Source organism: Pseudophryne corroboree, chromosome 3 (assembly GCF_028390025.1).
Source record: "Pseudophryne corroboree isolate aPseCor3 chromosome 3, aPseCor3.hap2, whole genome shotgun sequence".
NCBI lineage: Eukaryota > Metazoa > Chordata > Amphibia > Anura > Myobatrachidae > Pseudophryne > Pseudophryne corroboree.
In genome coordinates, this window is record NC_086446.1 from 107,875,476 (window position 1) to 107,890,141 (window position 14,666).

A 14,666-nucleotide genomic window follows, 5' to 3' on the forward strand; every position below is an offset into this window, starting at 1 on the left:
GTAAGAATACGTAGGGACTGAGATTACATTTATGGCCCAAGTTAGAACACAATAAATGTTCTGCAGAACACCAGGCTGCTTAGTGATTTAAAGTGCCGGCTCACCTGATCACCCCATCTATACCCCATGGTACTGAACTCCAGCGTCCCCTATGGATGATAGAGAAAATCCATTAGAATAAAAGGATTACTCTGGGAAGGGAGAACACAACTGTTGGATGGAGCAAACAGCCTGATTAAAAAGGGACCCTACATATCTTTCACTGTCCAGCCCCGACGCCTTTCTTCTGCTCCGGTCCCATGCTGATCACTGCTTGTCCCGCCCCTCTCCATCCTGACCAATGCCGCTCCATCTGACACTCCCTACTCCTGCTCCCATACTTACCTAACCTGGTGGCCGTCTGGGTCCTACTTTTCTACGGCAATAGGTCTGACCCGTCTGTCTCCCTTGCAGTGGAAGCCACTGGACGAGCAGCGTAAATTATTACATAGATACATAAGTAACTGCACACTGGGGAATACTACAAAATGACAGCATGTTTATTTTATTTGATCAATCCAATGGCAATTCAATAAACAGCTGACCCACAACACAAGTCTTTATACGGCATTCAGATAAGGTTCTGTTTTCCATCCACAATGAATTGGGAGAGCTCTTTAGTCTGGTTTACATCTGATTGCAGCTTTAATCTAGTGGCTATATTGCCGGAATCGCACCTGGACAAGCCAATCAGAGCCGATTACATCTGGGCCCAAATGCTGTCAGAGGGTTACATGGGGTAGGCTGCCAGGTCTGCTGCACGTAACTTACAGCACAATCACTAGTGATATCTCTGTGTTCCCTGCAGCTTCAGCTGCCTGTATGGGTGTACCCTGCATGCTCTCTGTCAGGTCTATGTACTCTGTGTAGAGAGTCTCTTTTACACTCTGCGGAGAGGTCTGTACCATCTCCTGTCTGTCTGAGCATTCAGCCTGATAGCTCGGGTCGGTGTCATGTACATGGTCAGGAGAGGAGGCGATGCAGAGGACAGTGTCTGGGGCAACCGTCGCCTGGGTAACTGGATGCTTACGACTCCTATGGGCAGCGAGGTTATCTCTCTTCTCAAACCTCTGGCCACAGATATCACAGGGGAACATGTAGTGAGAGTCGGCATTGTGTTTCTTCATGTGCCAGTTGAGCGAGGCCTTCTGCCTGCAGGTGAATCCACAGAACTCGCACCTACAGGAAAGGAAGGAGGCCACATATACATTCTAAGTAGCTGTTGGCACGTTTGATGTCATTGTATGGGGCAGAGAAAACCAAATGGGACGGGAGGATATGCTGAGGTGCTACAGGGCAACGTGCTCACCTCTCAGTGAAACGGAGGACAAACATAGGACATGGTCATATGGCGACTTCATATATTGGGAATGTAGAGAACTTGGGGGGAAATGTACTAAGCAGTGATAGAAGTGGAGAAGTGGCCCATGGCAACCAATCAGCACAGACGTAACATTTATAATTTGCATACTATGAAAGTATACAGAGCAGCTGATTGGTTGCCATGGGCCACTTCTCCACTTTTATCACTGCTTAGTACATGTCCCCCTTGGTCTGGCGAAAGCGCTGAATAGAGTACAGTATAAGCATGCCTTTACTTCCCTGGCTGCAGTGGTGCCTGCTAGAGACTGTTAGGTGCCCGAGGCTCCCTGTTATAGAGTTGGGAAGCTTTAGTCAATGCCACCACCGGCCATGAAATGTTTACATGTGAGGGAAGAGAGATGGTCCATAAGTATCAACTCAAGAGAGACGGACAAAACAGCGACGGAGTGTGAGGGAGAACAGCAGAGGGGGGGCGGCCTGATAGGAAATTGGCTTGGACCTGCAGGGTTTTGGAGACTGAGATGACCACTTTGGGTCTATTATACTTGTATATAATAATATGATAATTGGCTAAGGTCTACCTCCCTCCCCCATCCTACACCAATGGTTCTCTCTGCAGCAGAGAGACAGGTCAGACCACTGTGTGTCGGGAGGAGGATTGTTCTGGCTGATCGGGAGGCAAACTGAAACTTTACTAATATGCATATTGTATATGTGATAATCATGGCAAATCTGTCATTCTAAGAATAACAGAGTGCTGGAGGGGGGAAGGGACTGGAGAGACGAGTAAGGTAAGGTTGCTAAGCACTTACTGCAGCGGCTTCTCCCCTGTGTGGATGCGGCGGTGTATGATGAGGTTACTGCTGCTACGGAACGCCCGTGCACAGTACTCACAGATGAAGTCCCTTCGATCTGGTAAGAGAACACAAAAGGCTTCTATGTAACTGCACCTCACACATGGGAATATACATACTAGGCATAGCTGTTACTTTGTTCTATAAACCAGCAGCTCACTGTAGATCTGGGAGACTGGATCTGTTCCATATCCTATACAAGGAACCTGTCTCTGTTCTGTCCCTTCCCCATGTCTGGTCTGATCGTCATGAAAAGACTGGAGCCTCTATTGGAAAGGAATGAGGTCTGCTTTGCAGTCAGGGGAAGGGATCACAGAGAGGGTCAGGACCAATGATTTGGGAAAACAACTGGGCTAATGAGCTGGCGGATGTAACATGTGCAGAGAGAGTTGGATTTGGGAAGGGTGTGTCCAAATCTAAATTGCAGTGTAACAATAGTGCTGCCTAGCACCTGTGGCTGCATGCAAACGCAGCCAGTATTTTCCCTGCAAGCAAATATAAATAAATAAAACAATAACTAAAATGTATTTGCACCCCCTGCATAGCCACATGGTTTGTCCCAGATACAAAGTTACTAAGTGGTAATGGTGAAAATAGGATTTTAATTACCTACCGGTAAATCCTTTTCTCGTAGTCTGTAGGGGATACTGGGAATCCATTTAGTACCATGGGGTATAGATGGGTCAACTAAGAGCCATGGGCACTATAGAAGTTTGATTAGGTGTGCTGGCTTTCCACTCTAGTCCCCTCCTACCAGACTAGGAAACTGTGCCCGAGGAAACGGACATACTTTGAGAGAAGGATATCGAAAAGGAAAATGATGAGATTTCGAACCAGCACAACCAGAACAAGAGGAAAGCCATGCTAACCAAAGCTTGTAAACAGGAACAGCAACAGCTCAACCAAACAACATTACTTAACCAAGTAACAGTGCAGGAAGAACGAAGCACCGGGCGGGCGCCCAGTATCCCCTACGGACTACGAGAAAAGGATTTACTGGTAGGTAATTAAAATCCTATTTTCTCTTACGTCCTAGGGCACAGGTTCTTAAACTCGGTCCTCAGGACCCCACACGGTGCATGTTTTGCAGGTCTCCTCATAGATTCTCAAGTGAAATAATTAGCACCACCCGTGGACCTTTTAAAATGTGTCTGTAAGTAATTAATACACCTGTGCTCCTGCTGGGTTACCTGCAAAACATGCACTGTGTGGGGTCCTGAGGACCGAGTTTGAGAACCTGTGTCCTAGGGGATACTGGAAATCCATTTAGTACCATGGGGGAAGTACCAAAGCTCCCAAACCGGGTGGGAGAGTGCTGTGGTGACCAAACTGAAGGTCCTCAGAGGCAAAAGTCTTGAACTTGTAAAACTTAGCAAACATGTTCGAACCCGACCAAGTAGCTGCTCGGCAGAGCTGTAAAGCCGAGACACCCCGGGCAGCTGCTCAAGATGAACCCACCGACCTAGTAGAGTGGGCCTTTACAGATTTCGGAACCGGCACGCCTGCTGTGGAATAAGCCTGATCCAGCGTGCAATTAACTGCTTTGAAGCAGGACACCCAATTTTACTGGGATCATAGAGAACGCACAGCGAGACCGATTTCCTGTGACAAGCTGTTCTCTTAACATACACCTTCAAAGCCCTTACAACATCCAAAGACTTTGAAGTAGCAGAAGTGTCCGTAACAACCGGAACCACAATAGGTTGGTCAATGTGAAACGCGGACAGCACCTTAGGAAGAAATTGCTTACGAGTCCTAAGGTCAGCTCTGTCCTCATGGAAAACTAGGTAGGGACTCTTGTAAGACAACGCTCCCAACTCCGACACACGTCTTGCTGAAGCCAATGCCAACAGTGTGATGGTCTTCCACGTAAGGTACTTTATGTCTACCTCCTGTAACGGTTCAAACCAGTCCGATTGGAGGAACTGCAGCACCAAGTTGAGATCCCAAGGTGCCGTGGGAGGCACAAAAGGAGGTTGGATGTGCAGAACACCTTTCAAGAACGTCTGGACCTCAGGGAGAGAAACCAACTGTTTCTGAAAGAAAATGAACAAGGCCGAAATCTGGACTTTTATGGAGCCTAGGCATAGGCCCGCATCCACTCCCGACTGCAGAAAAAGCAGGAAGCGTCCCAGATGAAATTCCACCGCAGAATATTGTCTGCTCTCTGTTATGAGCCACGGCTGTGGCTCATTCCTGTTTTGCAGTTTTGTTCTGTATTTCATGTTATACTTCTGTTTATGTTCCCCGTGGGTGTCATGGGGTGCTCGGAGCTCACCCTTAAGGAGGGGATACTGTTATGAACCACAGGTAGTGGTTCATTCCTATTTTATGTTTATTAAGTTGTCTTGCATGCCAGGATTTCCTGTTGTTCTGTTTTAGAATACTCTTGTCTGCTGCCGCTGGTGAGTCTGTGTAATTGCAGCTTGTTCCCTTGTGTTCAGCCTCACCTGGCTGCTAATTGCATCTGGTCAGTTTGGAATCATGCAACAAGGCAGCTGCATGGGATTATTAATTAGGTCTCTCTGTTATATGCTGGCTGTTTGCAATTCACAGATGCTGGTGATATTCCTTGGTTTGCAGTCTGCTTGAGTTCTGAGCTTGGTTCCTGCTAGTTCCTGAGCTTCCTGTGTCGATTCCTGTGTCAGTCCCTGTGTCGATTCCTATGTCTGATCCCGTGTCCTGCCGTGAGGCGTTCCTGTCCTGAGGTCCAGTACCGTTGCCTGTGCAAGTTTCTGGCTTCTTGGTGTCCACCGGTCTGTCGTTTGGGATTCTGCCTGTCCTCCAGTTCTGAGAGTCTGTGTCAGCAGCATTGGGAGTTCCTGTCCGTTTGCCAGTATTCGTACCGGTTCCGTGAGTAGCGGCACTACCGCGTCCGTCGGCCTAGGCCGCTGTATTCCCTTATTATTTCTGTCACTGGTGTTTTGCAGAGGGTTCTGCTTATGCTGTCACCGCCGGTACACAAAAGTATTGTCGGCGTGTGGTCAGCATTTCCTTTGTTGTTCTTTTCCTTTGGCGGCAAGCCGCACATACTTTGGTTTTAGGTTTGTTAGTAGCCCCTGGCCTTGTTGTTTAGTCAGAGGGCCCCTTGTTATCACCCTGTCTCGGTTCACTCTTTGTCTCTCATTAAGACCTGAGGGGGCATCGAAGTTGGGCAGACGTAATCCGCCCTTCAAACGCGGCTGCCATGGGCTCAAGCAACCATAGTCTCGCAAGAGTGTACTGACAGCACGGGCGAGACAACGGAGATAGGGCGCCAGGGGCTATTCCCTTTCCATTCCCCTTTCCCAGCATTACGTCCTGGTGCTCTGGACTCGCTTCATTACATCTCCCTTGTTCTGAGCACCAGGAACCTAACACTCTCACACCAAGAGACATATTTCCTCCAGATACGGTGGTAATGTTTAGACGTTACCCCCTTTCTGGCTTGGATCATAGTCAGGATGACCTTGTCAGGAATCCCTCTCCTGGCTAGAATCAGCCGTTCAACTTCCATGCCATTAAACGAAGCCGCAGTAAGTCTTGATAGACGAATGGGCCCTGTTACAGAAGATCCTCGCAAAGAGGTAGAGGCCACGGATCTTCGAGGAGCATCTCGAGAGGATCCGCATACCAGGCCCTTCCTGACCAGTCTGGAGCAATGAGGATTGCTTGAACCTTTTCCCTTTTTATTCTTTTTAGAATTCTTGGGATCAGAGGAAGTGGAGGAAACACGTACACCAACTGGTAGACCCAAGGAGTTGTCAGAGCGTCTACCGCCACTGCTTGTGGGTCTCTCGACCTGGAACAATACCGCGTGAGCTTCTTGTTGAGTCAAGAGGCCATCATGTCGATTTGTGGATATCCCCACCGACGTGTCAACCACTGGAACACCTCCGGGTGATGGTCCCATTCCCCCAGGTGCAGGTCATGTCTGCTGAGGAAGTCTGCTTTCCAGTTGTCTATTCCATGATGAAGACCACCGACAATGCCACTGCGTGCTTTTCCGCCCAGAGGAGAATTCTTGACGCCTCTGACATTGCGGCTCTGCTTTTCGTTCGCCCTGTCGGTTTATGTACGTCACTGCCGTCACATTGTCCGACTGGACCTGAATGGCCTGATTCTGAAGAAGAGATGAGGCTTGCAGAAGGGTGTTGTAGATAGCCCTGAGTTCCAGGATGTTTATTGGAAGGATGATTTCCTGACTTGACCACTTTCCCTGAAACTGCACCCCCTGGGTGACCGCGCCCCAACCTCTGAGGCTTGCATCTGTGGTTAGCAGAATCCAATTCTGAATCCCGAACCTCCGGCCCTCGACGAGGTGAGAAGTCTGTAGCCACTACAGGACGGAGATCCTGGCTTTTGGGGACAGACAAATCCTCTGGTGCACGTGAAGATGCGATCCGGACCATTTGTCCAACAGATCCAGCTGGAAGGGCCTCGCATGAAACCTTCTGTACTGAATTGCTTCGTAAAAAGCCACCATTTTCCCAAGAAGGCGTATGCAGAGATGCACTGAGATTCGGGTCGGCTTCAAGACAGCCCAAACCATCGACTGGATTATGATCGCCTTTTCCAAGGTAAGGAATATTTTCTGAGACTCTGTGTCCAGTATCATTGCCAGGAACTGAAGCCTCTGCGTTGGTTCTAGGTGAGATTTTGGAAGGTTCAGAATCCACCCATGATCCAGAAGTAGTCTGGTCGAGAGGGTAATGTTCTCCAACGCTGTTCCCTGGACGGTGCCTTTACCAGAAGATCGTCCAGGTACGGAATTATGTTCACTCCTTGTTTGCGGAGTAGTAACATCATCTCTGCCATCACTTTGGTGAACACCCTAGGTGCCGTGGAGAGACCAAATGGTAGGGCCTGGAACTGGTAGTGACAGTCCTGCAGTGCAAACTGTAGATAAGCCTGATGAGGCGGCCAGATCGGATTATGAAGATACGCATCCTTGATATCCAGAGACACTAGGAATTCCCCTCCTCCAGACCTGAGATCACCGCTCTCAGAGACTCCATCTTGAATTTGAACACTCGTAAGTATGGATTCAATGACTTGAGGTTCAGAATCGGTCTTACCGAACCGTCCGGCTTTGGTACTACAAACAAGCTGGAATAGTAACCCTTAGTTTGTAGATGAGGTAGAAGGTGGAACTGGAACAATGACCTGGGTCTGTAACAGTTTTTGAATGGCGCCCTGTAAGGTTATTCTTGCCTCTTGTGAAACTGGTAAGCCTGATTTGAAGAATCTGCAAGGTGGGAGCTCCTGGAACTCCAGTCTGTAGCCCTGGGATATAAGGTCTATAATCCAGGGATCCTGGCACGATATTGTCCAGATGTGACTGAAGAATTTTAGCCGGGCTCCCACTTGACAGTCTTCCAGGCTCACGGTCCACCGTCACGCGGAAGGTTTTGAGGGAGCAGAGCCTGAACTCTATTCCTGTGAACCAGCAGTAGCTGGTTTCTGTGGTTTACCTCTAGCACCTCTGGCGGCGGCAGAGGAACCTCTGGCTTGCCCCTAAACTTGGCCGTCCGGAAGGACTGTAGGTTGGATCCTGAATAGGCCTTCCTAGCTGGGGGAGCTGCAGAAGATAGGTATGTAGACTTTCCCGCAGTAGCTCTGGAGATCCATTTGTCTAGCTCATCTCCAAATAAGTCCTCGTCTGTGAAAAGCAGGCCTTCCACTCCTTTCCTGGAGTCCGCATCCGCAGTCCACTGGCGTAGCCATAAACCCCTGCGTGCAGACACTGACATTGCTGTAGTGCGTGCATTAAGCAAGCCTATCTCTTTTATGGCTTCCACCATAAAGTTCGCAGAGTCCTGTATATGCTGCAGGAGCAAAATAATCTCCCCTTGAGGCAAGGTATCTAACCCCTCAATTAGGTTACCCAACCATTTAGCAATGGCTCGCGTAATCCACCCACATGCTATAGTGGGTCTTTGGGCCACCCCCGCAGCTATATACAAAGATTTGAGTGCAGTCTCAATTTTGCAATCAGCCGCGTCTTTTGGGGAGGCTGCACCCGGGACAGGCAATACAATCTTTCGTGAAAGCCTGGAGACCGATGCATCCCCTATTGGTGGATTTTCCCATTTTTTTTCTATCCTCAGGAGGAAAAGCAAAAGATGATAACAACCGTTTAGGGATTTTACATTTCTTATCTGGATTAAGCCACGGTTCTTCAAACAGGGTATTTAGTTCCTTTGACACAGGAAAAGTGGCTGAGGATTTCTTCTTTATATTAAAATAAGATTCCTCACTCTCTTTTGTCACCTTATCAGGGATATTCAGAACTTCTCTGATAGCTTCTATTACAGCCTCTATTCCCTGCGACAGAATACCCTACCCCCACCTCTGAGTCCACCTCACCCTCCTCCATGTCAGACCCCTCATCATCAGAGTCAGACTGCAGGATATGAGCTAAAGGATGTTTTTGCGGACAAACGGCAGGGGACTGAGACGCTGATTTGAGTACTGAGTCTCTTTTCATAAACTCAGTCATAGATTGTCTTAAGTATTGCGTCTTTTTCTCATTCCGAGATAACCTAGTAGAAAAAAAGGAAATCATTCCCCTAACGGAGTCCAGCCATGCTAGCCCCACTAGCCTGGGAAGGGATACTACACTGAGTACACACTAGTGAACCCCCTGGAGAAGAGGAACACTGTGCCTTACATGAAACACACTCTTTTCCTGACATACTGTAACAGTGACAGCACACACACACAGGAAAAGGTTAAATGCACAATTAACCCACAAGGAGCCCTTCCAGAGAGACAGAGAGAGAGTATGGAACCAGCATATGGCTCCCTATTCGCTAATGCCAAGCTTAGCTGGGTCGCAGACTAAGTACCTAGATTAGTTACTTAGTACACTAATAATCGCTCCCCCCTTGCTATGACCCCCTGGTACCGCTGAGGTAATCTGGAGTCTCCCTGGAGGAGCTGCGTGTCCCTGTCAGTCAGCGTCTGTGTCAGCTGCAGTAGAGAAAATAGCGACTGTGAGTTGCCGGATCCGCTCATAGTGAAGCCCCGCCCATTCAATGGCATGCAGTCTTCAAGCTCTTCTTTATACTGGCTGTATGTGTCTATGCGCATAAAATGGAGACCGACTCCTTTTATGGCTTTGTTGCCAGTCTGGGTACTGTGTCCGCTATTCAGCGTCTGTGTCTGTACACAGTCGAGAGTCGCAGTCCGCCCCGGTTAGAAAAGCCATGCGTCTCCGTACCCTCATGCCGCCATAATGGCCGGCGACCTGCTAACCGGGACGCCGGATTAGTACTCACCACTCTTCATTCTTCTGGCTCTGTTAGGGGTGGCGGCTTGCTGCGGGAATGTTCACTTGCCGTGGTGGGGCTTGCAAATAGTTCCCTCAGGAGCTAGTGGCCTGTCAGCGGGGAACGGGACCATTAACCCTGAGAGAGGTTGGGCCGCCCCCCCGCTCTAAGTCCCGCAAAGTAGGCAGGCTGGTGCCATCCACTCCTGCCTGAAAATAACAAACTCAGAAAATAAATGCAGAAAACTGTTCTGGAGTTTCCAGAGATGTGACCGGCTCCTCTGGGCACATTTTCTAAACTGAGTCTGGTAGGAGGGGCATAGAGGGAGGAGCCAGCACACCTAATCAAACTTCTATAGTGCCCATGGCTCCTAGTGGACCAGTCTATACCCCATGGTACAAAATGGATTCCCAGTATCCCCTAGGACGTGAGTGAAATTGCAGCCATGGTAAATGTGTATAATTTTACCACTGTGTCTCTTCTCATGCTCCTTAAGATGTTTTTTAAAGTTGAATGTCTTCCCGCAATCCGGGACGGAGCAACGGAACATGCGCTGGTTCATATGCTGGTACTTCTGGTGATACTAAAAGGGGAGATAAACATAGAACTTAGCTCCAAAGCACAATGTTGTCCTCTTCTTGCAGACAGAAGCCCAAAAGGTTGCCTGAAATACAGTGAACTTAGATGATGATAGAAAGGAACTGTTGAAATTATTTTTTTAACTACCAGATACGGCTATTCTTCTTTCTTTTAAACAACTAGAATGTCTACTAAATCTGTTCCCTACATGTGGCATAAAACGGGTGATGCAAAGAGATTTCTGGAGAAACAGATCAATAATGAGTTAAGGAACTAATAAAGGACGGACACAACAGGCTTTAGCTGTAAATTTCCTGCAGCAGTATATCAATATTAAAAGGCCTAACAGGGTTATATTATAAAGAGAACTTAGAAAAACTAAAGCATAGATTTATCAAGCCTTGGAGCGTGATAAATAGCACGGTGATAAAGTACCAGCCAATCAGCTCCTACCTGCCATGTTACAGGCTGTGTTTGAAAAAATAAGATTTTAAACCTACCGGTAAATCTTTTTCTCCTAGTCCGTAGAGGATGCTGGGGACTCCGTAAGGACCATGGGGTATAGACGGGCTCCGCAGGAGACATGGGCACTCCAAAGACTTTAGAATGGGTGTGCACTGGCTCCTCCCTCTATGCCCCTCCTCCAGACCTCAGTTAGATAAACTGTGCCCAGAGGAGACGTACAGTACGAGGAAAGGATTTTTGTTAATCTAAGGGCAAGATTCATACCAGCCCACACCATCCACACCGTATAACCTGGAATATACGCAACCAGTTAACAGCATGAACTAAAACAGCATCAGCCAAAGACTGATCTTAACTGTAACATAACCCTTATGTAAGCAACAACTATATACAAGTCTTGCAGAAATAAGTCCGCACTGGGACGGGCGCCCAGCATCCTCTACGGACTAGGAGAAAAAGATTTACCGGTAGGTTTAACATCTTATTTTCTCTTACGTCCTAGAGGATGCTGGGGACTCCATAAGGACCATGGGGATTATACCAAAGCTCCAAACCGGGTGGGAGAGTGCGGATGACTCTGCAGCACCGATTGAGCAAACATGAGGTCCTCATCAGCCAGGGTATCAAACTTGTAGAATTTTGCAAAGGTGTTTGAACCCGACCAAGTAGCTGCTCGGCAAAGCTCTAAAGCCGAGACGCCCCGGGCAACCGCCCAAGAAGAGCCCACCTTCCTAGTGGGATGGGCCTTTACCGAATTTGGTAACGGCAATACAGCCGTAGAATGAGCCTGCTGAATCGTGTTACAGATCCAGCGAGCAATAGTCTGCCTAGAAGCAGGAGCGCCAACCTTGTTGGATGCATACAGTGCCTCTGTTTTCCCAACCTGAGCCGTCCTGGCTACGTAAATCTTTAAGGCCCTGACTACATCAAGGGACTTGGAATCCTCCAAGTCTCCCGTAGCCACCGGCACCACCATAGGTTGGTTCATATGAAACGATGAAACCACCTTAGGCAAAAATTGAGGACGAGTCCTCAACTCTGCTCTATCCACATGGAAAATCAGATATGGGCTTTTGTGAGACAAAGCCGCCAATTCGGACACCCGCCTTGCAGATGCCAAGGCCAACAACATGACCACCTTTCAAGTGAGAAATTTTAAATCAACTGTTTGAAGAGGCTCAAACCAGTGAGTTAGGAACTGTAACACCACGTTAAGGTCCCATGGTGCCACTGGGGGCACAAAAAGGAGGCTGGATGTGCAGCACTTCCTTTACAAAAGTCTGGACTTCTGGAAGAGAAGCCAATTCCTTCTGAAAGAATATAGATAGGGCCGAAATCTGTACCTTAATGGAGCCTAACTTCAGGCCCATATCCACTTCTGTCTGTAGAAAGTGGAGAAAATGGCCCAAGTGGAAATCTTCCGTAGGAGCATTCTTGGTTTCACACCAAGATACATACTTTCTCCAGATACGGTGATAATGTTTCACCGTCACCTCCTTCCTAGCCTTTATCAGAGTAGGGATGACTTCCTCCGGAATACCTTTCCCAGCTAGGCTTCGATGTTCAACCGCCATGCCGTCAAACATAACCGCGGTAAGTCTTGGAACACGCAGGGCCCCTGCTGCAACAGGCCCTCCCTAAGAGAAAGAGGCCATGGATCTTCTGTGAGCATCTCCCGAAGATCTGAATATCAGGCCCTTTGTGGCCAATCTGGAACAATGAGTATCATCTGCACTCTTTTTTGTCTCATGATTCTCAATAATTTTGAGATGAGAGGAAGAGGAGGGAACACATAGACCGACTGGAAACACCCATGGTGTCACCAGGGCGTCTACCGCTACTGCCTGAGGGTCCCTTGACCTGGCACAAGACCTCCGAAGCTTCTTGTTGAGGTGTGACGCCATCATGTCTATTTGAGGAAGTCCCCAAAGACTTGTTATCTCTGCAAAAACTTCTTGATGAAGTCCCCACTCTCCTGGATGGAGATCGTGTCTACTGAGGAAGTCTGCTTCCCAGTTGTCCACTTCCGGAATGAAGACTGCTGACAGAGTGCTTACGTGATTTTCCGCCCAGCGAAGAATCCTGGTGGCTTCCGCCATTGCCACTCAGCTCCTTGTCCCGCCTTGGCGGTTTACATGAGCCACGGCTGTGACGTTGTCTGAATCAGAACCGGTAGGTTGCGAAGAAGATTCCCCGCTTGTCGTAGGCCGTTGTATATGGCCCTTAATTCTAGAATGTTGATGTGTAGACAAGCCTCCTGGCTTGACCATAGTCCCTGAAAATGTCTTCCTTGTGTGACTGCTCCCCATCCTCGGAGTCTCGCGTCCGTGGTCACCAGAACCCAGTCTTGAATGCCGAACCTGCGACCCTCTAGAAGGTGAAACTCTGCAGCCACCACAGGAGAGACACCCTGGCCCTGGGGGACAGGCTTATTTTCTGCTGAATTTGAAAATGGGACCCGGACCACCTGTCCAGAAGGCCCCACTGAAATGTCCTCGCATGAAAATCTGCCGAAGGGGATGGCCTCGTAGGTCACCACCATTACTCCCAGCACTCGAGTGCATCAATGGACTGACACTTTTTTAGGCTTCACAGGTCTTTGATCATGTTCTGGAGTTCCTGGGCTCTATACTACCAGGATAAAAAACACCTCTGTGAATCATGCCCAAAAAAATACAACCGAGTTGTCGGAACCCACTGCGACTTTGGCAGATTTAGAATCTAGCTGTGCTGTTGTAGTACTCTCAGGGAGAGAGACACTGTTTTTAATAACTGCTCCCCTGAACTCGCTTCTATCAGGAGATCGTCCAAGTATGTGATACTTGTTAGCGCAGGAGAACCATTATTTCCGCCATTACCTTGGTGAAATTCTCGGGCCCGTAGAAAGCCCAGACGGCAACATCTGAAACTGGTAATGACAATCCTGTACAGCGAACCTTAGGTACGCCCGATGAGGAGGATATATGGGGACATGAAGGTATGCCTCCTTTATGTCTAGTGACACCCTAAAATCCCCCCTTTCCAGGCTGTATATCCTTGCCTTGAGAGATTCCATCTTGAATCTGAACCTCTTTAAATGTAGGTTTAGGAATTTAGATTCAGAATTGGTCTGACCGAGCCATCCGGCTCTGAGACCACAATAGGGCTGAATAAAACCCTTTTCCCTGTTGCTCCAGGGGAACCATGATAAACACTTGCTGTTGACCAGCTTTAGTATGGCAGCCAAAATTATTTTCCTCTCCGGGGAAGTAGCTGGCAAATCCAATTTGAAAATCGGTGTGGAAGCCCCTCTTTGATGGATGTGGTAGAGGCCGGGGTGGACACTTTTCCTGTGAACTGGCCGTAGCCGGTGATCTTTTCCCTCTACCTCTACCTCAGGCGAGGAACTAAAGTCACGCCCCCTTTCTGAACTTACGCGACCGTAAGGACTGCATCTGTTATTAGGGTGTTTCCGTTTGCTGCGGGGGAACATAAGGCAAAAAAGACGACTTACCCGCGGTAGCTGTGAAAACCAGGTCCGCGAGGCCCTCCCCAAATAAAACTTCACCCTTGCAAGGTAAAGCTTCCATATGACTCTCCGAGTCAGCATCACCTGTCCATTGACGGGTCCGCAGGGACCTACTAGCAGAACCTGCCAGGGCCTTAGCCCTTGAACCCAAACACCCAATATCTCTCGCAGCCTCTCTCATATATAGTGCTGCGTCCTTGATGTGACCTAAGGTCAACACCATACTATCTTTATCTAGGGTGTCAATGTTAGACGACAAGTCATCAGCCCAAGCTGTAATTGCGCTACCTACCCATGCCGACGCTACTGCAGGTCTAAATAGGGCTCTGGCAGTCGCATAAAATGTATTTTAAGGTAGATTCCTGCCTATTATCCGTAGGATCCTATAGGGCCGCCGTATCAGGGGACGGTAATGCTACCTTCTTGGACCAGGGCGTTAAGGCCTTGTCCAGCGTGGGTGAGGATTCCCACCGTAACCTGTCCTTTGAGGGGAAAGGATACGCCATAATAATACTCTTGGGAACTTGCAGTCTAATGTCAGGAGTCTCCCAAGCTTTTTTTTTTTTTTTTTAAACGGTCAGCTCATGAGATGAGTTAGGTTATTTTTCTTTAAATATGCAGACCCTCGTGTCAGGGACAGAGGGG

The 14,666-nt window shown here is 48.5% G+C and overlaps 1 protein-coding gene across 1 annotated transcript in view; it reads right to left on the reverse strand.

Annotated features, from left to right (window-relative positions):
- Positions 1-528: 528 nt before the first annotated feature.
- The window catches only part of LOC135054923 (uncharacterized), an 88,392-nt gene continuing 74,254 nt past the window's right edge, over positions 529-14,666 (reverse strand). Inside the window, exons 10-12 of the mRNA XM_063958406.1 lie at positions 9,938-10,052; positions 2,175-2,274; positions 529-1,218 (exon numbers count right to left, since the gene is read on the reverse strand). Coding sequence (XP_063814476.1) covers positions 807-1,218; positions 2,175-2,274; positions 9,938-10,052 — 627 coding nt within the window. The 3' untranslated portion in view covers positions 529-806. The remainder of the gene's footprint in view (positions 1,219-2,174; positions 2,275-9,937; positions 10,053-14,666) is intronic.